We start from the raw sequence: 22,152 nt of genomic DNA, 5'->3' as shown, positions 1-22,152 counted from the left end.
AATTAAGAAGAATGCATTTTAGTCTTCTAAATTCCTTGTGTGTCCAACCACACTTGGCCAATAAAGAATTAGGCCGTCCACGCTTTGAGGAAAAAAAAAAAAGCCCAGATCCCGCGAGATCATGGCACCAAACCTCGTAAAAACCCCACAGGTCAGAAATCAGGATAACCTATTCTCCGTCCCATCACTGATCTCTAGGCAGGAGTCGCGAGACTTCGCAAAGCTCGGGGTGTGCGGGAGCGCGTGCGCCTGCGTAGGAGCAAATGTACGCGCACGCACGTGCGTGTTCTCGCGGTATTTGGAGAAATAGGAGCAGGTAGAGAGGAGTTGGGGGAAAGGAACCTCCGAGATATACCCAAAGAAGTCACGGCGTCGGCGGCTCGGAGGACGACAACGACGGCGATTATTTTTTCGTATTCTCGCGAGAATTGGTGGCTAACCTTCTTCCCTCCTCGCTTTCCTACCTTCCTCTCCCCTCCCCCTCCCCCCCAATCTGGAAGGAGCGCCGTTTCGGTCTGGGAAGTAGGTGGAAAAAGATGGGAATCTTGACTTGGGGAACTCACTAGAGATTTAGGTTGAGGAAGGTGGTGTCCCCTTAGTAGAGGCTCTTGGGTTGGTCACGGGCCTGCGGGATTTGCTCAGTGAGCGAGGCCCCGGGGCGGGCTGGAAGTGTAGATAGTAACCCCCTCAGGAAGTTAAGGAAATAGCAGATAAATTCAGTCCCTACTTTCATTTTGTAGGGACGTGGGACCTTAGTTAGTGGCAAGGCAACCTTGAGGTTTGCTTAAGTACTTTGAGAGACTAGTCTTAGGGGACCCCTTTTTCAAAAACCGTAAAGCGACTAGTATTTTCCAGAACTTTTCTTTTTCTTTCTTTTTTGGCGTTTGTAACGTTCAACTTCTTACCTACTTACAATCTAGGGGTTTTGCGTATTTTTTACGCCTTTAATCAACCCTTTTGAGCAATTAGTACCCTAAAAGTGGGAGTTAATTGAAAGGTGGCTCAACTCAGTTGTAACTCTATTTGTGAGGCAGCTTTATCTTACGATATTCTGCATGTAATTGCAGAATCAGGTATTCATAAAGCAGCCCAATTTATCCTCATGTAAAGAGACAAGGGTGGGTTGAATGTAGGACATAAGTCACAAAAAAAGTGGCCCTTCCATCATAGGGAGGGGGGCTTGAAGAGTAGAATTTGGGCTTTTTGGAGGATTCCTCCCTCTTTTCAAGCACAGTGGAGAAGGAATGCCAAACCCAGAGAGACATGGGGGAAAGAAGGATACGGGAGGTGGGGGGTCTTTGCATCAAGATGCAGTGTCCAGCAGTGGGAGCTCAAACAGCAGAGAAAGGCATCGACTCTCCAAGCATAAAAGACACAGATCCAGGCATTCCAAAGATTCGCCGTTGGGGTCCCAAGAAGGAGGAGCACCTCTTGGCAGCATGATCAAACCATTGGTAGAATATGATGATATCAGCTCTGATTCTGACACTTTCTCAGATGAAGCCGTCCTCAAGTTGGAACGTAGAGAAAATGATGAGAGGAAAGGGACATCAGACAGGAGTGATCGACTACATAGACGTCATCATCAACACAGGCGTGTCCGTGAGTTGATAAAAAGTAAGCTGGGAGACAAGGAGAAGAGAATGGAGAAAAACCAAGAGTCCTCAGGCAAGTTGAGTTCTAGTAAAGATAGACTATCTGGTACTTCCAAAAGGGTTCATGAGGAGAATGATGACCATTCATCTAAATCATTCAAGAGCAGTAGCAAAGAGTCCCGTTCAGCCAAACTGCATAAGGAGAAGTCTAGGAAAGAACGGGAGGTAAAATCTGGTCACAAGGATCACAGTAAAAGTCATCGGAAAAGAGATGCCCCCAAAAGTTACAAGTCATTGGACAGTCCAAAGCGGAAATCCAGAAGTCCACACCGTAAGTGGTCCGATAGTCCCAAACAAGATGACAGTCCTTCAGGAGCATCCTACACACAGGACTATGACAACAGCCCTCCACGATCACATACATCCAGTAACTATGATTCATATAAGAAGAGTCCTAGTGTATCCTCACGACGACCATCAGTCAGCCCTCCATATAAGGAACCTGCTGCCTACCAATCCAGTATGCGTTCTCCCAGCCCTTATGGCAAGAGACAGCAGTCAGTCAGTCCATACAGCAGGAGGCGTTCATCCAGCTATGAAAGAGGGAGTGGATCATACAGTGGAAGATCTCCCAGCCCATTCAATCGAAGGCGCTCCAGCAGTCCTTTTGTTTCCAAGCGGTCTCTGAGCCGTAGTCCTGTTTCCAGGTATTATTATTCATCATTGAGCCTCTTAAGTACAATGTAACTAAAGGGGCTAATGTCCCAGAATCATTGTTATTGTTTCTTAGAACAGAAAATGTTTTATACTTCTCTGATTCATTAGGGTCACCTTTCCCATCATGATGCGTCCCTATGTGTTGGATTATAACATTTTTAAGGTAGCATGCTTATGCTACTGAGAGTGGAGTTGGAGTAACACAGACGGGTCCAATATTGTATCCTAAGTAATAGGTTCTATTTTATTGATGTGGAGAATGAAGTTGAAAAGAAGCCAGGTCAGCCAGTATGACACTGAACTGGTGGGATATCATGCTAAACAATGATATGAAATAGAATCATACAGTGCCAGTGAGCACTGGTCTTGCATGTTTTTCAAAATAGCTTTGGTTTAATTTGTCATGTTATCAAAACTTTGCAAACTAGAATCAATGATCAAAATATGATTGGCATGAACTACATGGTGAACGACAATGCAGATGGATAGTTTCTATGTCAGGTGTGTAAATGATAAACACAGCTGCCAGGATTTACTGTTTTTTGTTTTAATTGTGTCAGATGTAGTATAAACTCAGACATTTCTGAAAACTAAAACTAAATCCATACTCATATATATTGTAGTTTTTCAGTTTTTATAAAATTAAAAAACTGGAAGAGGTGACAGGATGGGCTTACTAAATATGTAAACTTTGGTGTTGTAAAGAACATTTTTAGCAAATTGAACTCAATTCAAAGAAAATGAAGTACACTTAAATTTATATCATTTAAGTATATAGCATGGAAGTTTCAGGTTTTATCAGCCTTCATTGTATTGTATTCTCTTAATTTTTTGCTAGTAACAAAATGGGTTAATTGCAGTGACTTTCCATCTAGTTAATGCTTGGATAGTTTTATCACAATTATTTTACTGGACCTTTCTTAAATGGAGATAGACATTTTTTTGATACACTTTTAGCGAAACAACAATTATATGCTCAAAAATCACCTTTGATTTCAGCTTCTAATCTTTATGGATACCATAAGGCAATGATGGCGAACCTTTTAGAGACCGAGTGCCTGAACTGCAACCCAAAACCCACTTATGTATCGTCGGGTGCTGGGTGGGCGTGGCCCATTGGGTGGGCGTGGCCATGGTGGTAACAGCAGACTGGGTAGGACTAAAAAGTTCAATCAATCAATTCCAACTTTGCGAAATCTTTTTTTTTTTTTTTGCACATGGCGGCGGAGGCCTAAAGCAAAAAGCTTTTATAAAACCCAGCTGAAGGCCTAGGACTGGGGCGACAGCACGCGTGCCCACAGAGAGGGCTCTGAGTGCCGCCTCTGGCACACGTGCCATAGGTTTGCCACCACTGCCATAAGGGAAGTCAGTGTAGGTAAAATGTGTTCATATTATTCCTTTGAACTGTAATTTTAACAACTAATTATTGAAATCTAAAAGCAGAAAGGAACTTTGAAAAGACCACTTTCCTAGCAACATTTATCATTGATTCTAAACTTTATATTATTCCTCTTACTTTAAATAAGATTTCATTTTGCTAATAGTTTGGAAGATATTACTGTCTCTTAATAATGTAAATATATGAAACTGCTAATAACTGATTATCACCGATTAACATTTCCATGGATAATTTTTTATAATTTCTTGTTAACATTTTTTAATGCAGAACCTTGGCATTCAAGTATGAGCTCACTATGTTCAGTGATGCAACTAGCATTCTGGCAATGCTAAACAACAGTCTTGTCACATTGTTTTAAACATTCACAGAACTCTCCTCTTCCTGTTGTGAATTCTGGATGGTCTTCGTGAAGTGTGACTCTCACAACTCCATTCTCTCTACAGTGAGATAGTTAATGAACATGAGAGAAAGTATATAATAGTTAACATAAGACATTTTATATGGAGTAAATGTTGTGAAACAAATATTACTAGGCAAGCTTCCCGCCAAGTGTGATAGGAAAAAATGTCACTGTTACTAGGTTATATGTGTTTGTATACACACATACACACACACACACACACACACACACACACACACACACACACACAGAGTATATTTTATAAACCTTGCATTTAATTGGCTACATTTTGAATCCAATATTTTTTGTTTCTATTGGTAAGATGGGGTTGGTCCTTCAACTCTTGGCAATTATTTTTAAATAACATAAGACAAATGGAGCTGCTATTTCCTGCTAATTAGGAACCAAATGTCAGGAAAGTATCTCCATGTCTATTGAAAAAGGATTGGTTAATATGTGTAAACATAATCTGATTTAAAAACTTATGTTCATAAGTTTAGAAAACTTATGAAAGTGACTTTGTTGAGTCTGATATGTGGAGTAAAATGGGTTTGAATAGAACAAACTATTGTGTATATAAATATGTGAAACTGCAAGGGGGCATCTCATTCCTGTTCATGTTTCTTTTATTTCATTTTATAGGCTTTACAAAGCTTTGTCTGATGTTCTAGTTTTCCAACTTTTTCCCATTCACCTATATATTTTGGGTTTTGAAACTCTTAAACCATTTTAACTCACATGTTCCACCTCTTCTATAAAAACAAGTGCCCTTCCTTTAAATTAGTGGTTCCCAACCTTTTCTATACCCCATACCCCTAGAATGCTTCTGATATATTCTCGCACCCCTTACACAAGTTCAAAATAACAGCAATGAATTATGCATATAAACTATAATTTTGAAAACCCAAGTTTTCGCACCCCCTGGAATATCATTGTGCACCCCTGGTTGGGAATCCCTGCTCTAAACTGACCGTTCATATTAACTGGGAATGGCTTCTTATAATTATATTCTTATAATTAGTACAACACTATGAAATGAGGTGTTTGTAGTGAGTTCAAGAACTATTTCTCAAGTTGGATTCCTAATTAAACAGGGATTGGCAACCTGTTAACTTGAAGTTTGGAGAATGGGATATAGATCACTAGAGCTCAAATATCCTGTAAACGATTTTTGTTGCAAATTTATTAGTACATTATGGTGATCTGAATTTTGGGGAATATTGTAGGATATTTTGAGACTAGGCTGAAAGATGAAGATACATAAGCAGGTAGGACAATAAGCCAGAAATCTTATCTAAAAGATCTCTTTAGGGAGGTGGTTAAGAAACAACCAAATCTAAAGGAAAAAAAGTTAACTGAGACAGACAAAGGAAGCTGGGCCTGAGTACATAGAGCATGCTGCCATCTGATCAACAGCTACCAAACTTGTGAATAAACATAACAAGGACTTTTGGGTACTAAAAGGAGCCCTAAAGTCCACTCACTCTTTGAGTTCTCTTTGGAGCCAGACTTGGTGGCTTTTGTCCCTCTAGCTCACGGGTGTCAAACACGCTGTGCCATGTGATGTGTCGTGACATATCACAACTTTTTTTGCATTGCCGGAGTTGGAGTGAGTGCAGCCTCCATATGATGCAACCAGCTGGGCCCAGCAGTTTGACACCCCTGCTCTAGCTAGTGCCTGCCAGCCTAGTTGAGGAAAACTTAGGTAATTGTGTATACTGGTACATGTGTATGAGAGCAGATGTTTATGTAACCAGTAAAGCTTTGCTCTTATTTTAAATTCATTGAGTCTCTGTGTATTTCAAAGAACCTCTTATGCCTCAGTATTTGGATAAAAGTGATTTGGGTGTCCCTAATTATTTCTCAGCTTTTGACCAGAGATGCCTGCTTTTAGTTGTATCTATCTGGAAAACTCAAGTAGAAAGTAAGGGGACGTACAAGTTGTGTGCTGTGACTGAGTGACCATAAGCCAAATCTGAGAATGCTCTCTTTGAGTGTATGGAGAACAAGAGAATACTATATATTTCCTTACCTGGAAGTGCCCTGAAGCATAATTAATATTTATTTGACTGTAGTTGTGCTAACATGCCACTTAATTTTGTAGTTTGTTAGGGTTATGGCTTACTGTGCTGAGTGAATCCAGTATTGTGGTCTGCACCTTATGGTTAAAATTAGGCCATCATAGCTTTTAAAACAAATACTATAGCATGATGTGTGAACTCAGCCAGTGAGTGCATTATATGGTAGTAACCATCTTTCAGCCAAAACAACAAAATAGTTTTTATTAAACTATTATGGCACTTATTATTATTGAATTCCTATAGATAATTTGTGTTTTCCATTAATGTCAAAACCATTGTAAGGAAAGAATCCTGATTTGGATTAGTTATATTTAAGAAATTAACTTGAATGTTATTCATTCAAGAAAGAATATTTCTCTTTGCTCTTGATAGAGGTCTGCCCTTATATTTCTAGAATAATATCAGTAAATATGACTTTACTATTTATTTCCAAGAATGCAACTAGCTCTTTTCATATTGGAAGCCATGAAAACACTTTAAACTGCCTAAAATGGTAAATAATGACTTATTGATAGCTTATTCAAAACTTGGAAGAAAATTGGAATAATTGGCCTAAGGCTGAGTTCAGCCATATTAACTAGTGAAGTTCTTATTTATCTTTGAGCTTAATTTGAATAAATAGTGCCTCTCACAAACAACTGTTTATACAAACTTGCATGATCCAGGCGATTGGATTTCTAGAAACTACTCTTTGCAAGTCTTGGGTATCCATATTGTTGTGTTAAAAATGAATATAGTAAAAGTTTTAAAACAGCTAAAATGTTTAAATATAAATAATATAAAGAGGGACAAAACTCCACACTTTATAGCACTGATGATGTTATCTAGTTGGTAATGAAAGGTCTACAAGTAGACAAATAAGCTCAGGTAGTACCAGAAACTCCAAAGTTCATCCCTAACTACATATTTCCCTTCTACTGATAACTTTTAAATCTGAAAATAATAAAGTAACAAAATAAAGGAACAATTTTTAATGTATTTCACTGATTTAAAAAAATAAAAAGGAGGCAGGTAACAGTCACATTTCAAGCTATATCTACTAAATTTTAGATTAGTAAGCTACACTGCAAAGACCTGAGGTACTCCTGTTAGACCTCAGGGTTGCATACATTCTCAGCTGCCTATAATTAATTGTAGAAATTGCTTTCAAATCTTTGTGCTTTGTTGGAATTTTAGTGTTTGGGATTAGAAATGATTTAGATAAGATTACTAATCTGCTGAGATTTGATTCTTAGAACAGTTTTGTCCAGTAATGTTAGAACTAAAACAGCTCAGTGTCAGGAAGGGACTAGGAAAGACTAAACCAGTGTGTGGATTACTGACACTCAGCTGAGTTTTGGTCTTACTAGTTCTTTTAAATTTTTACTTTTCAGGAGCTGTAGATAGGACATATATAGCACTTCTTCCTCTTATTTTTTTTATCATAAAACTCTGTGACCTAGGTTGGACTAAAAAAGAGTGATTGGCTCAGTCACACAGCAACCTTCTGTGGCTGGGAATGTTCTCTGTCTTACCCTGCTACATTATACTGGAAAATACATAACCTATGTTGAACAACAGAACTGGAAGTTTACTTCCTTTCTGACCTGGCCAGTGAATTCGCAGTCTTCTTGATGGGGAAAAAAGGTAATTTCAGTGAGGTTATTTTCTGATTACATAGAACATTTAAGGGCACCTCGGGAGAGTAACCACCAATGTGGGAAAGTGAAACTTGAAAGCAATATTGACCAAAGCAAAGGCAGCTCATCTTCCCTCCCTGCCATCTCTCTTTTAGTAGAACAATTAAAAGAAAAACTTCATAGTAAATATTTTTTCTTATCACAAAAGCCTGTCTTGTTCTGTGCAGGGAATTTATATGTCTTTGGTTTTGCACATGTAAACACTAATATATCATGGTTTCTAGATTCCAAGCAAAAGGTTTAGATCTAGATATATCCAGGTCTAAAATGTTTGACCCCTTTTATTTTAACATGTAGTACTATAAAGATTGCGGTATTATGTTACATGTGAGTGGAAGATGCAGTTTCAGCCTATGCACATAAAGTGGATCCAAAGAAAAAAAAAGAGAAACCTGTAGCAAGTTGGAGAATGTATTGGAGCTTTAAGGGTCATGGTATCTATAAAGTTCTGAAGTGGTTAAACCATGACCTATTTTAACCATGGTCTGATGAATAAATCAGCTGGGTTCATGCAGCATTTAAGCATGGTTTACAAACTGCAGTGGCTGTGTTCACATATCTTATAATTTCAAATGAAACATATATTTTTACATAAAAATATGGCAGTTGAAATCCTATTGGATTCTGATTTGTCCTATTTTGTTTTCACAGGAAGCCCATGAAATCTCGAAGCAGAAGTCCCTCTTATTCAAGACATTCTTCATCTCATAACAAAAAGCAGAGAACTGGATCTCGCAGTCGCCATTCCAGTATCTCACCTGCTCGGCTACCACTGACCTCCAGTTTAGGAGCTGAGCTGAGTAGGAAGAAAAAGGAGAGGGCTGCAGCTGCAGCTGCTGCAGCAAAAATTGATGGAAAGGAGATCAAGGACTCATCTAGCTTGGTGTCTAGAAAAGAAAATAACTTAGCTGAAGTAAAAGAGTCTATAATGGATGTCAGGAAGGCCAAAATGGCTAAGCCTGAAAAATGTCCTCATGATCTGGTGACAGTAAATACTCTACAACACAATGCAGAGATAAAAACAACTCCTGAGCCTGTCAAAACAAAGACAGTAGAAAATTCTGAAAAGAAACGACCTGTTTTGGTTAAAGACTCGAAAACTGTGGGAACAAAAGATACGAAACTTGTTATAGCAAAGGAGGAAATTGTGACTCCAAAAGAAATAGAGACATCTGAGCAGGAGGTCCAACCACCTTTGCCTTCTATAAAATCACTCCCTCCTTTACCAACATCATCCCCACCTCCTCAGATTCCTCCACCATTGCCCCCTTTGCCTCCATTGCCAGTTGTTCCCCCTCTGCCATCTGCCCAGTCATCCACCATTCACAGCCCTGCTTTAGTTCCTCTGCCATTTTCTGCCCATTCTAAAACATCCTTGACTTCTCAGGCTAACTCCCAGTCCACCATGCAATCCTCAAAGGGACATGGTTCTCTGACCATAGCTGTTCCTCATCTGAAAACGTCAACGTTGCCTCCACTCCCTTTGCCACCAATCTTGCCTGGGGAAGATGAGTTGGAAAGGTAAGGTTTGTAGACACTGCAGTTCTACAAAGGTGTGTTAGTGTAATGGATTGCTCATTTCAATCAATCAAAGATTAGTATCTGAAAACTGTTGAGCTGGTGCAGTAAATTCTGTAGTCAATAGAATTCGCAGGAGTAGTAACCTGGTTGCTGCATCTGAAACCTTGAATTTCTAGTAATGTGGACAGGAACAGGAATTCCTTGGAGGATATGAAGGATATATCTCCTTAATAGAAAATAACTTGGGTAGCCTGCTAGGAGAGTTCTTTGTCTGAAATGCTTGATAGGTGGTGTTGGTCGGGGTAATTTTAGACTTAAATGATGTGGTTGATAATCCTACTGTTGTTTTCAGTCTTTACTCTTGGCTTGCAATGCTCTTTATGAACATAGCTCTGATTTCATGACTAGAGAATGTTTAAATAGGCGAGCAATGTGCTTTTGGACCCAGCGTTCCCTTTAGCCAGTGTGTATTGATTTGTTTTTTTATCAGTATTTGATTGCTATAATTGGAGCCAGGAATGATGATCTTAAATCAGATATTTATTTTTGGTGGTGGTGGTGGTGGTGGTAAAAAGTATAATTTGGCCATTTTGGTTGCTGTCTTCATTTTTCCTCTTGCTGGGCATGTTATCCTATTTTCATATGTCTTTTTCTGCACACAAAGAGGACTGTGCAAGACCAAGATTTGCTGTAGCTGTGACCTGATTTTTGTCAGCTTTCCTTTCTTTTAGTTTGAGTTTTTCTCCAGTTTGTCAAAATATTCATCATGCTATAGGGAATTTATAAGTAATAAGTATAATAGTGATAGCATAATATTAGATTTCTGGGAATGCAGAGCTGGATTTTTATATTCCTTTGGGATCTTGAATGGGACAGCAGGACTGGATTCTGTCTGATGCACTAAAATAATTCTAGACAGAAATTTATATCATTGTATATTATTACTATTATTTTAGAAATATTGCTTAAAATAATTTTATTTTTTGCTTCAAAAGTTCTTTGGAAGAAAGACGCTGTAGAAAAATAATAGTATAATAAACTGTTAGGGGAAAAGAGGAGGCAATAAGTCAATTTCTAGTATTCGGGTTTTTATAAATGTTATGTTGGAATAGGACACAGAACCCAGGTAACTAAATTTCCATCTTTAAAAAAAGGCACTGCTATCCACCAGAATACCATCTTGAGAATCATACAACAGAAGTGTGCAGAACAAATAACTCTTTCCCAATAAACAGCCAGATTGAATCCTTCAGGGACTATTAGTTGTTTTTCATACTATAGCCAATTTGATTTCCAGGAAAAGGAATTTTCTTAATTCTTAATCTAGCAAACAGTTTTAATTCTCAAGTGTGTTTGCCCTATCCCATGTTTGGCAGGGGCTGGTGAAAGTGTAAAGAGAAGTTATTATGAGAGTTTTGTTACATCTTTGCTGCTAGAGTTGGACATTGTTGATACTATATTGCTAATCTTCCACATGTCAGTCAGCATATAGTCCTATCTATCTAATAATTACAAAGGCAGTACATCATAATATCCAGAAATTGTAAAAGAATGAATGACAAGCACTAATCTATAAGTGTTCATTTACAAAACTGTAGTTAGCATAAATATTTACATGTAGACAGTTTAATAATCTAAGAGTGTTTTGCCATAGCAAGTCATAGGAATATTTTCAATCCTCACTTTAACATTAATAAAGTTAGATAATTCTTATTAGTTAAACGGGGAAGACAGCTGGATTAAGGGGGGGGGGAAATGTAGTCAACCCTGGCCAATCACAGATCCTTTCAAGCATGTTTGAGTAGTATGGTGGGAGTGGAGGAAGAAGATACTTTAAAAATATGTGTGGCCAAGAAAAAGTTAATTTGATTTCAGTATACTGTAGTTAAATTAGTTCAATTCATGATTGTGTTCTTTTATGTTTTTCCTTCCATTTCATTAAAAGTGACATATTTTCTAAACCCCAGAAATTTGAAATTTCAGCTGTATATCAGGTACTGAACTTCAATGCTAACATGGTAAAACCTTTGGTTACATTGATTTGCTCTAGATATTTCTCTCAATAATGTTATAATTGTAGCTGTGATCAGTTTCTGAATAATTCACAATACTTTTCTGTTCTCTGGTGCTTTAGTCCAAAGGAGATTGTTCTTCTGAAGTCTGTGAAGAAAGAGAAAGAACAGAGACCACGACACTTGCTTACAGACCTCCCACTTCCTCCGGAGCTTCCTGGTGGAGACCCTTCACCGCCGGAGTCTCCAGAACCAAAGGCAGCCACACCACCTCAGCAATCATTAAGAAAGAGACCAAAGTAAGAACTAACTATACTTTATTTGATAGCATTTGTTCAAAATTATTTCTTTAGGCTAACATTGAAGATTGGCAAAAATTGGATTCTTAATATAGCTAGCCAAATCACCTTTCATCTTGTGCAATGATATATAGTAAGTCTAATATAACTTTATTCTCATGACTAGATTTAGATTTGATTAGTACTGGTAAATAACATTTGCACTTCCAATTGAAATACAATGCATTTTGAAATGGATAGAAATTGAAAATTAAGGAATATTAAAATGCAGATTCAGTTCATAGTGCATGGAAGATAAAATTTGATCAGCTTGATATCAATAGCTGCCAATGTATCCGACAACATCTCCCTTACAATTTGTCAAACTTCGTGCCTATCTAGTTTTTATTTTATAGTCTATAATTTAAAATAAAATAAGAATCAAACATATTGTAAAGCACCCCTCTCAAATATGATTTGTATTTCTATTAATGCACTGGGTTTCATATAAATCTTAGAAATATTCTCAAAAATAAAATGGCATATGGATTTAGCTAGAGCTTTGTTTCTAAGTATATCTCCCTGGAAAAAAATGAAAACAAAAATAAACTAAGTTTGGATGAAAAACTGGCTTGTTTTTAGCATTATGGAAGCATTTTGAACTCTTTTGAGCTTAAAAACAATATGAAAATGTTGAATACTCTGTATTTGAGAGTATTTCAGGAACCCTGTCATTATCAAAAAGGAATAATACAATCTGTATAATTTTATATAAAAATTGCAGTTGGATTTTGTTTCCCTGAGTTTAAGGCTTAATATAGTGTGAGAATCCAGCCTAAGAAAAGATGCCAACATTCAGGGGAGGGGATCTGTTTTACATGATGTTAACCATCCTATAGAAACCATTCTGTGCTGAGACATATAAACCCTTTCCCCCAGCCATTTTTTGCTAATATCCATGGATTCACTGATCAGTAGGCACGTATCAGGAAAAGAGAAGTTAGATGTTAAGTACTTGAGTATACTTGTGTATTAATCTTAAATGTGTATCTACCTTAAAGGTAAAATTGTTTAATGAACATACTTTTTATGTTCAAAGCAGAAAACTAGAATTATGCAGAATTATGCACTTATCGATATTCTTTTAGGTATTGCTTTATAGAGAATAATTTTGAAATTTATTTTTAATATAATATATGTAATTTTTAAATAATAAAGTCTAATATAAGCTAAAGTAAGATAATAGAATAGAAAGAAGTAAAAGGTGCAAGAAAAAAAGAGAAACTGAAAAGTAAGAATATAATAAAGAAAAGAAATATATAAAGAAATGACATCCAACCTTCATTATATATAAAAAATTTAGTGACTCTTTACCACCTGTAGGGAGACAAACATTTATGTCTTTATCCCATATCCCATCTCTCAGCTGTAAACAAATCCATAAAACATCATCTTTTCAATTAGCAGAAAGTCCATAAATGGTTGCCAGAAATAACAACATATCTTGTTTTAACTTTGATCAAATAAAACAGCTTTTTATTCCTTCCTTTTACTTCTAACAGTCTTTTTCTTTAGTTGTCATCAAATTGTAGGATTTGATTTCATTTTTTTTTGTCCCATCACCCAGAGTTTTCCAAGCCTCTAACAAGCTTCTGTTATAAATCCAGTAGGAAAAAATTATCCAGATCAGTTTTTTGTTTGGTCATTTGTATTTCCTTTTTAAATGTTAACCCCCCCCCCGCCAGTTTCTTATATACATCCAGTGAAACGTCCTTTTCTAGGTCATTCCCTTGATCTGTCAGTTGTAAATTAATTTTTGATTCCATCTCTGTTTTGCCAGATAAAATTTGTTCTATTCTACATCTGTCATTTCTTCAATAACAACTTTTGGACATAGTCTATCCAGAGAAGCAGAGCTCATTATTGATATTGTTGATAGTGTGCTATTATTTTCAAATTCCCTTCTTTAGTAGTTGTTATTATTATAAAGTTTTGCATTATTTTACAGACTTCTAATTCTTTCCTTTACCTAAAAACTTTAGCCATCTTTTCAGTTATTAGAAATCTTCAAATGCTTCTTTAGGCCCAGAGAGTCCTCATTATTGTGTGTGATTAGAGTCAGAGATGCTAGTTGATGAAATGATTGTTATAGTTCATTAATTAAGATTGTGAAAGTGGAAAGAAACTTAGAGATAGAATTTAATAATGGAAGGAACTGTGATGTAATCCAGATGGAGAAAAGCTTCCAGGAAATACTGGACATGGAAAAGATAACCTATATGTCAAGATTCCAAGAACTTGAGAGAAAAAAGGTGATAGGAGAAACTAAGATTAAAAGAAGAAAAAGGTCTCTGAGGAGTATTGCCATAAAAACACTCTAATTGACTTATTGTTTGTATTGATGACAACATCAACTATGGGAAGATCTTGGGATTCCATGGAACATACTGATTTAGGAAAAATGTTTCGCAAAAAAAAAAAGGGCTAAAGCCAGAATTAAGAAATTAAATAACAGGACTTGTTTGATGGAATACTTAAAGACTAAATATTGTTTGAATACGGTTAAAGAAATAAAATTTTAAATACTGATGAATCTTAGCTTAGGAGGGGTAGGCTCCTTAAGCAATACAGTATTTTTAGCCTATGATATGAGAAATATAAAAATGTTTGGGATGATTTATATGAGGGAAATATAATAAATACTGAAATATAATGGATTTTGAAGACTGGAATATGCTTAAAAATGAAACTGATTATAAATGTATTCTGGTTTAAGAGGGATATATATATGTGTGTGTGTGTATATATGTGTATATGTATATATATATATATACACACACACATACACACACACAAGCATACATTATGTCTGTCCTTTGTTCTTTCTGTTTCATGATATGAAAAATTAAGTATTGGGATGGTTCATATGAGGAAAAAGACTTCAATATATAAGTATAATTAACTTTAAGAAAATTTTAACAGGTAAAAATGTTTTCTTTTGAATATTGAGGGGAAAATAAATTTAAATGATAACTCTAAAAACAGGATTTCTGAAAAGATGGTCTAGATGGTTAATTAGAAAAGCTTAATAATGAGGTGGAGGATATTCGTAGATATTTAATTGTTATCTTCTAAAACTTATCAAGAAATGTACTATTTTAAGGTTGATAAAAGAATATTATTGGAAGAAGAGAAAATCAAGGAAAGCTACTATGTGGAATATGGAACTGTTATTATTTGTTATTGATTATTTGTAATACAACCCAGACAAATACAACCCAGACAACACACTGTTTACCAAATATTGATGGTGATATGTAAAAAAACAACAATAAAATATATATTTTAAAAAAAATTAAAAAAACCTATCCAACCAACCAAAATATATCAGTGATAATTCATTAAAGAAATACATATATTTCAGTAATTAAAAATAGAGATGAAAACAGAAAAAATGTAGGAAAACAAAAAATAAGGTCTATATGGTAATATAAAATTAATTCAATCCTTAAATTTATTATAAAATCCATAGGAAACTAGCTTGTCATTCTTAGAGTATAAGTACATTTCAAAAATTGATAAAGACTACATATTTGAATTCACTCCTTAACATCAGGAATATAAATATCTTTCCATCTACAAATAATTCCATATATGCATAGGTAATAATTATCTATATATCTATATAATTATCCATAATAATTATAGAGTCTTACACTTAATTAAGCCAGAATTCTTCATAAGATGTCAAATTCCATAATTTAGAAGTATCTCATCATCACATTTATATCTTCAATATGTATATTTTCTTAGGACTATGTTACATATAATGTAATTTGAAACTAAAAGGGAATCATGACTGGGCATGAACAAATGGTACGAATCGAAATGTCTTCAAAAAATTTTTTTATTAAAAAAGTTTTATTAACAATTAACAAAAGAAAATTTTTAAACCCCCACCCCCCTACCCCCCCACATCCCAGAGCCGAGTACAGGGTTATTACAAACATATTAAACAAAATCTAATTAAATTTAACAAACTATACAGTAACTAAATTCATACTTAACCCTTAACTCCCTTTAAACCTTAATATCATAATATTATAAACAAATCCATTTTAAAGCAATTATTATAAAGTACCATAATAACAGTAAATAAACTAAATAATTTCCATTATAAAATACTATTAGTAATAATTATTATTTAAAATTTAATCATAAAATAAATGGAACTTTTTAGTTCCATATTTAATCTGAATATAATCTATCCATCTTCTCCATACCATAATATATCTTTCTTGTGTATGATCCTTTAAATAAGCAGAAATTTTAGCCATTTCTGCTAAATTAAAAACCTTAAGTGTCCATTCTTCTATAGTAGGCAACGAATCTTTCTTCCAATATTGACCTACCAATAGCCTTACTGCTGTTACTAAATTCAACATTAAAATAGTTTCTTTAACATCAAAATCCTCAAAAATCCCTCGTAAAAATAGTTGAGGAGTAAACTTTATCTTCCTTTTAAAAATCTTTTGAATGTTCCACCAAATCATAATTCAAAAAGCCTTAATATTTTTACAAGTCCACCAAACATGAAAATAAGTTGCGTCAGAACTACCGCATCTCCAACATTTAGGCTGTAAATTAGGATACATACAAGACAACTTTTTAGGATCCAAATGCCACCTATAAAACATTTTGTAAAAATTTTCCCTTAAAATTTGAGCCTGTGTAAATTTAACATTTCTAATCCAAATTATCTCCCATAAATCCAATGGAATCAGTTCCTGGATATTCCGAGCCCATTTAACCATACAATCTTTAACCAAATCCGTTTCCGAGTCCACTTCTATTAATGCATTATAAATTCTTTTAATGTGGGCCTGATTCTGATCTTTAATCTGAATAAAATGTCTTCAAAGTTTTGACAATATAGAATAAGAAATCTGAAATTGGTGACAACTTGGTAATGACATTGCTCAGATATACTGAACAGGGATGTTATGTTTTTTATTTTGGTTTAGCAAATTATGTGAACCATTGTTGTTTGTAAACTATGGTTAATATTTAATCATAAATAAATTTAGCTAATTGTGGTTTATTTAATAAATCTGTTAAACACGCCATTATTCCAGTCTGAACCTGCAATGTACAGTTTCATACTTAATTTCATTTAGTACTGCCTAATTTCATTTAATCTGCCTATCTGGAAAACTAAGTATAATCCTCTTTGAATTTCTAAGAAAAAGAGTGGCTCGTATTAATAATAAATATACTAGGTAACACAGCATTTCTTATTTCTTATATACACTTTACAGACATACACACATACAGATCTAAGTAGGATGATCAGAAACGGTTTATGAAAAAATTTTGTCTTAGAATTACACATTTTAACAATTCTTTTGTTTGTTTTCTGCCCTCCATCCCCATCTCTTTCAGAATCTGTTGCCCTCGTTATGGCGAAAGGAGACAGACAGAAAGTGATTGGGGAAAGCGCTGTGTGGACAAATTTGATATTATTGGTATTATTGGTGAGGGAACATATGGACAAGTATATAAAGCCAAGGACAAGGATACAGGTGAGTATAAAAACATGGATTATTTTTAACTTTCTTTTTCTAAATATATGTTTATGCGTGTATATATGTATATGTGTGTGTATACGTATACATACTATATTCATATACATACATTTATATGTTATGACCCGAGTCGCCTAGGCAGAGACGGGCTATAATAGAGCCCATTATTGCTCTGTTAAATTCCACAACAACCAGCCCTACAATGACCAGTAAGGTTCCACCCCACACTTTCCTGAAGACAGCCATCCACAATCCAACAAACAAAAGCCAGAAAGCAACAAAACCAATTTGTAAAGTCAGAGAGGAAGTCCAAAGCCAAGATGCAAGCTCATGGGGCAAGGTGCAGAGTCAAGGTCCACAGAGCAAGGCAAGTCCACAGGGCAAAAGGCAAATTCAAATTCAAAGGCAAGGCAGAGGCAGAAACAAGAGTCAAGGCTATTTTTTTCCCAAAGCTGGGGGAGTGTAAGCTAAAGCAAACAATTGTTCCTGACAAAGACAATCTCCTCCAGCTTCTGCTTAAGTCTATCCACACCAGGTATTCTTTGTGAGGAGGGGTGAAGTGACCTTTTCCCACGCAGATCTCCTTTGAGCTTGTCACCTCTTACTCTCTGTGCCCTTGGATCAAGTGGGGGAGGCAGCTGTTCCTCATCAGAGGGGATCTGCTGTCTCTCAACACCACTATCTGTCTGTAGCTGATCTCCCCCAGGTCTGTGAGGGCAGGCAGTTCTCCACCTGGTCACCCACCGCCTCCAATGCCTGAGGGGACTGGGATACTCAGCCCTTGGCCTCTCCAAATATTCCAGTAGTTAGTCCTTGACTTATAAGCAAAATGTATCATGTGATCACCATTTGTAACCTTTCCAGTTGGCTTCTGACAAGCAGAATTAATGTGGGAAGCCAGATTTGTTTAATAACTGCAGTGATTCACCTAACAATTGTGGCAAAAAGTCATAAAATGGGGCATAACTCACTTAACAACCATCTTGCTTAGCAATAGAAATTTTGGGCTCAGTTGTGGTTGTAAGTAGAGGTCTACCTGTAACAGTTTGTAAGAATAAACTAAAGAGGATAAACTGGTTGCTCTCTTAATCTCAATGGCAAGTAATTCAAAATACAAGTTATTGTATTAATTCCAAGTATGGAAATGAAGAAAGGTTCTGAAATATGAAAGTTTTTATACTTCTAATATCCCCAGTATGTTCTGATAAAAAGTTTTCATTGTATGGGTAATCCTTGACCTAACAGTCATGATTTGGACTGGAATTTCGGTCATAAGTTGTGATTGTAAGTGAAGGCATCACATGACTAGACTCGATTTTATAACTGTTTTTACAATATAATAATTTTAATAAAAATACGTAATAAATAAATAAAAAATAATAAATACATTTTCAATAAATTTTATAAGTAAATACATTTTATAAATAAATAATGCAAGTCACCAGGTTGTTAAACAATCACATGGTCTTTAAGCAAATCCATTTTTTGCTGGGAACTGACAAAAATATCACAAATTGTAGTCATGTGATCACAGGATTAGTCGTAAATGCAAGTGATTGCCAGGTGCCTGAAACAAGATCATGTGACCATAGGGTATGTGTGTGTGGCTTTCATAGTTTTGAGGACAGGTTTAAATAGATTTTTTTTCCAAGTCTGCTGTAACTGAATGGTCATTAAATGATCCTAAGACGCAGACTTCTTGTGTTGACATTGTCTGCTCAGATAATTGACAGAGAGGAACATGCTTAAGGAGATCCTATTTTTCATTTCTGTTGTTTCTTTTAACTATTATTACTTTTATTGTTTGCTGTGATCTGTATTTGGCAGGTGAATTGGTGGCTTTGAAAAAAGTAAGGCTGGACAATGAAAAGGAAGGCTTCCCTATTACAGCTATCCGTGAAATCAAGATTCTCAGACAGTTGATTCATCGGAGTGTTGTCAACATGAAGGAAATTGTTACAGACAAACAAGATGCACTGGATTTCAAGAAGGACAAAGGTATTCATTGTCAAAGAAGATTATTTGGAAATAGATTGTGAGATTATGACCTGCATTTCAAATTTGCTGGCTTATTTAGCAGTAATAAACATGCTTTGTACATAAAAAACGTAATGTATTGTGAGGAGATATTTTGTCTAGATTGCCAGAACATCAGTAGCTTACTTTATAACAAACATCTGGCTAAGAAACTTCCTATTCATCTTGAGGATCTTTTGTGAAATTTTGAGAAGAGTTCTGTGCTGTGTAAGATAATTAGGTTAACTTTAATAATAGGTAAGGAGAGGAATATTGTTATTCTTAGGATTTAGAATTTCTTTAGAATTTAGAAATGCAGACACAGTTGTCTTGATAATGAATACTAAATGAGATGGAACATTAAACAAACTTGAATCCTCCTTTTTTCTGAGGGCAAAGTTTATGACATTTATATTTTCCTATTTAATGGCATAATCTACTTTAGAATTTTCCTAGGATATTTGATGTGCTAAATATTCATACTTTTATTTTTAAATAAAAATGGTGATGTTTTCTCTTTTTCATTTTCTGGTAGGTGCCTTTTATCTTGTATTTGAATATATGGACCATGATCTCATGGGATTGCTAGAATCTGGGTTGGTGCATTTCTCAGAGGACCATATCAAATCATTCATGAAGCAGTTGATGGAAGGACTGGACTATTGTCACAAAAAAAACTTTCTTCATCGAGATATCAAATGTTCCAATATCTTATTAAACAACAGGTAATGGTATAAATTTATTTTATATTACATGAATTAGATGACTTTGTATGGGAATTGAAAAATTGTTTTCTCAGTATTCTCTCCAGTATATTTAAAAAATGTTCTTTGTATTCTTACCCTTCCTGAGATATGAGGAAGATACTTTGCTCTGTATTCTTTTGCCTACTCTGGTAATAATTTGAAAGCAAAAAGTATTTTTTACTTATTAATATATCGCTATCATGAAATACATTCATAATGGAGATCTATGTGCCTGCTTCACTGCCATCATTCCATCAATTAAAATGTGTTTTATGTATACCGCTGTTTGTTCATTTGATTACATCGATCTTTGCCATACATAGCAATAGCAGGCTGCCATTTCTGTTAAGCAATCATGCTACCTAGAGTCATTTTTGGTGAGATAGGCTAGATCACGGGTGTCAAACTTGCCGCGTCACGTAACTCTTTTTGCATTGCCATCAATGAGGTGGGTGCGGTTTCATTATGATGAAACCAGCCCGTGGGCCAGCAGTTTTGACACCCCTGGGCTAGATAAATAATAAAAAAAATAGTTCCTAGTTTTTTATCAGAATGATTCATGCATAAACCTTTCTTACTGTGGTGGCGCAATATGAGTACCTATATACATCTTCACAGCAATATTTATCTTATTTAGTATGTTTTAATCTAATCTCACCCAGAGAACTGCTCAAAACATTGGATTCCCATTGGGTTCAAGTTCTCATTATGGAAATAATTCAGAGAGAGAAAAGACGAAGGGCAGCTGACCTCAGCAGAGTTGTTGGATTGGGTCCTGATAATTTAAATTTTCTGAGGCTATTTATTAATTACCTTCCTTCACCATTTGTAACTCTCCCCTGCTGCATATTTAGCCCACTATTACATTGGAAAAAGAAAAAAGTCAACTGATGAATGACTTGAAAATATATTTCACGCTGCCCCAAAATTTCTATAAAAGATAGATTATGTAGTTGAAAAATAGAGTTATATCTATAAATTTGTAGGATAATTTTCTGAGGAATCATTTCTATAGGAGATTTCTCTGCCTTGAAAGTGTGACTTACAGGTGCTTATCTGCTGCAAATTCAGTAATTCTTGTTTATGTATTGTTGCTCTTTTGTGTAAAATGTTATTAAAGGTTCACAATTATTTTTTTGCAGTGGGCAAATCAAGCTGGCTGACTTCGGTCTTGCCCGACTTTACAGTTCAGAAGAAAGGTAAGACGTTTAAGAGGAGCATAGGCATGACTTTAGATATTTTACACATAATACACCTGGATAGACTGCCGTACAAACCCTATTGAATTCAATTGCAAACAAACATATAGGAGTTTTCTTTGTTGTCTCTCTTTTTGAATCAGTGGTGTTAGTGAGGGAGCTGGATTGCACTGTTTTTGCCTGTTTATTGGTTGCTAATCATCTTGGTTAAGCTTTGGACTAATAATTAAATTTATAGTTTATTTATAATCCACCTTAGTCTTAAACTTATTGAAACCATTAGCAAATTATTTTGAGCTTTAGATCCCTGACAATAAAAGCAGTGATTTTCCTAATTTTGTTTAAAATGTATCAGAGAGAAAGATTGACCTATCTTTTTTTAATCAATGAAGGTATCCTTGAATGCCTGAGATGTAATGATTTTCTGTAAAGAGGAGAGTGAGATCAGAAACTGTTTATTTCTTGTCTCTGAGTTGTGATATGCAGGTATCTCATACCCCAAATATGTATTCTGCAACTGTATCCTGATCTCTTTCATTATGAATGCTTGAGATTGGGCTTGAGGATGACTTTAAATGAAATTTGTAATGGCTTAAAAATGCTGTTTAAATACTCAATAGTTGCTGTGTTGATTGTACCTTCTAATATACTTCTGTTTAGTTTGATTCTTACAGAATTATTGAACCTAAATGTTGTTTTTTATAATTGTTTTCTCACTTAGCCGTCCATATACCAATAAAGTCATTACGTTATGGTATCGACCACCAGAGTTGCTGCTAGGCGAGGAGCGTTACACACCAGCTATAGATGTCTGGAGCTGTGGGTAAGCCAGTGACTCTTCCATGCTTTGGTGTCTGAGCTAACTTGTGGCTATTATCTGCAGTGGTTCATACCTCAAGCTTTAAACATAGTGTGGCTGAAATT

General features: G+C 35.3%; 1 protein-coding gene across 15 annotated transcripts in view; it reads left to right on the top strand.

Moving 5' to 3' along the window:
• Positions 1-234: 234 nt before the first annotated feature.
• CDK12 (cyclin dependent kinase 12) overlaps positions 235-22,152 on the top strand; it is an 87,155-nt gene continuing 65,237 nt past the window's right edge. For 5 of the 15 annotated variants that reach the window (XM_039358985.1, XM_039358980.1, XM_039358982.1 and 2 more), the window contains exons 1-8: positions 237-2,302; positions 8,523-9,392; positions 11,527-11,703; positions 17,125-17,264; positions 19,095-19,265; positions 19,819-20,008; positions 21,172-21,228; positions 21,950-22,051. In XM_039358985.1, coding sequence (XP_039214919.1) covers positions 1,245-2,302; positions 8,523-9,392; positions 11,527-11,703; positions 17,125-17,264; positions 19,095-19,265; positions 19,819-20,008; positions 21,172-21,228; positions 21,950-22,051 — 2,765 coding nt within the window. In that variant the 5' untranslated portion in view covers positions 237-1,244. Of the gene's footprint in view, positions 2,303-8,522; positions 9,393-11,526; positions 11,704-17,124; positions 17,265-19,094; positions 19,266-19,818; positions 20,009-21,171; positions 21,229-21,949; positions 22,052-22,152 lie in introns of all 15 variants that reach the window. The other 10 variants (XM_039358986.1, XM_039358990.1, XM_039358987.1 and 7 more) reach the window with 4 other exon arrangements.

The sequence above is a fragment of the Crotalus tigris genome, unplaced genomic scaffold (genome assembly GCF_016545835.1).
Source record: "Crotalus tigris isolate CLP2741 ecotype Arizona unplaced genomic scaffold, ASM1654583v1 scf7180000019068.10715455, whole genome shotgun sequence".
Taxonomy (NCBI): Eukaryota; Metazoa; Chordata; class Lepidosauria; order Squamata; family Viperidae; genus Crotalus; species Crotalus tigris.
The sequence above is the reverse complement of the archived record's forward strand: the minus strand, read 5'-3'. Positions and strand labels throughout refer to the sequence as shown.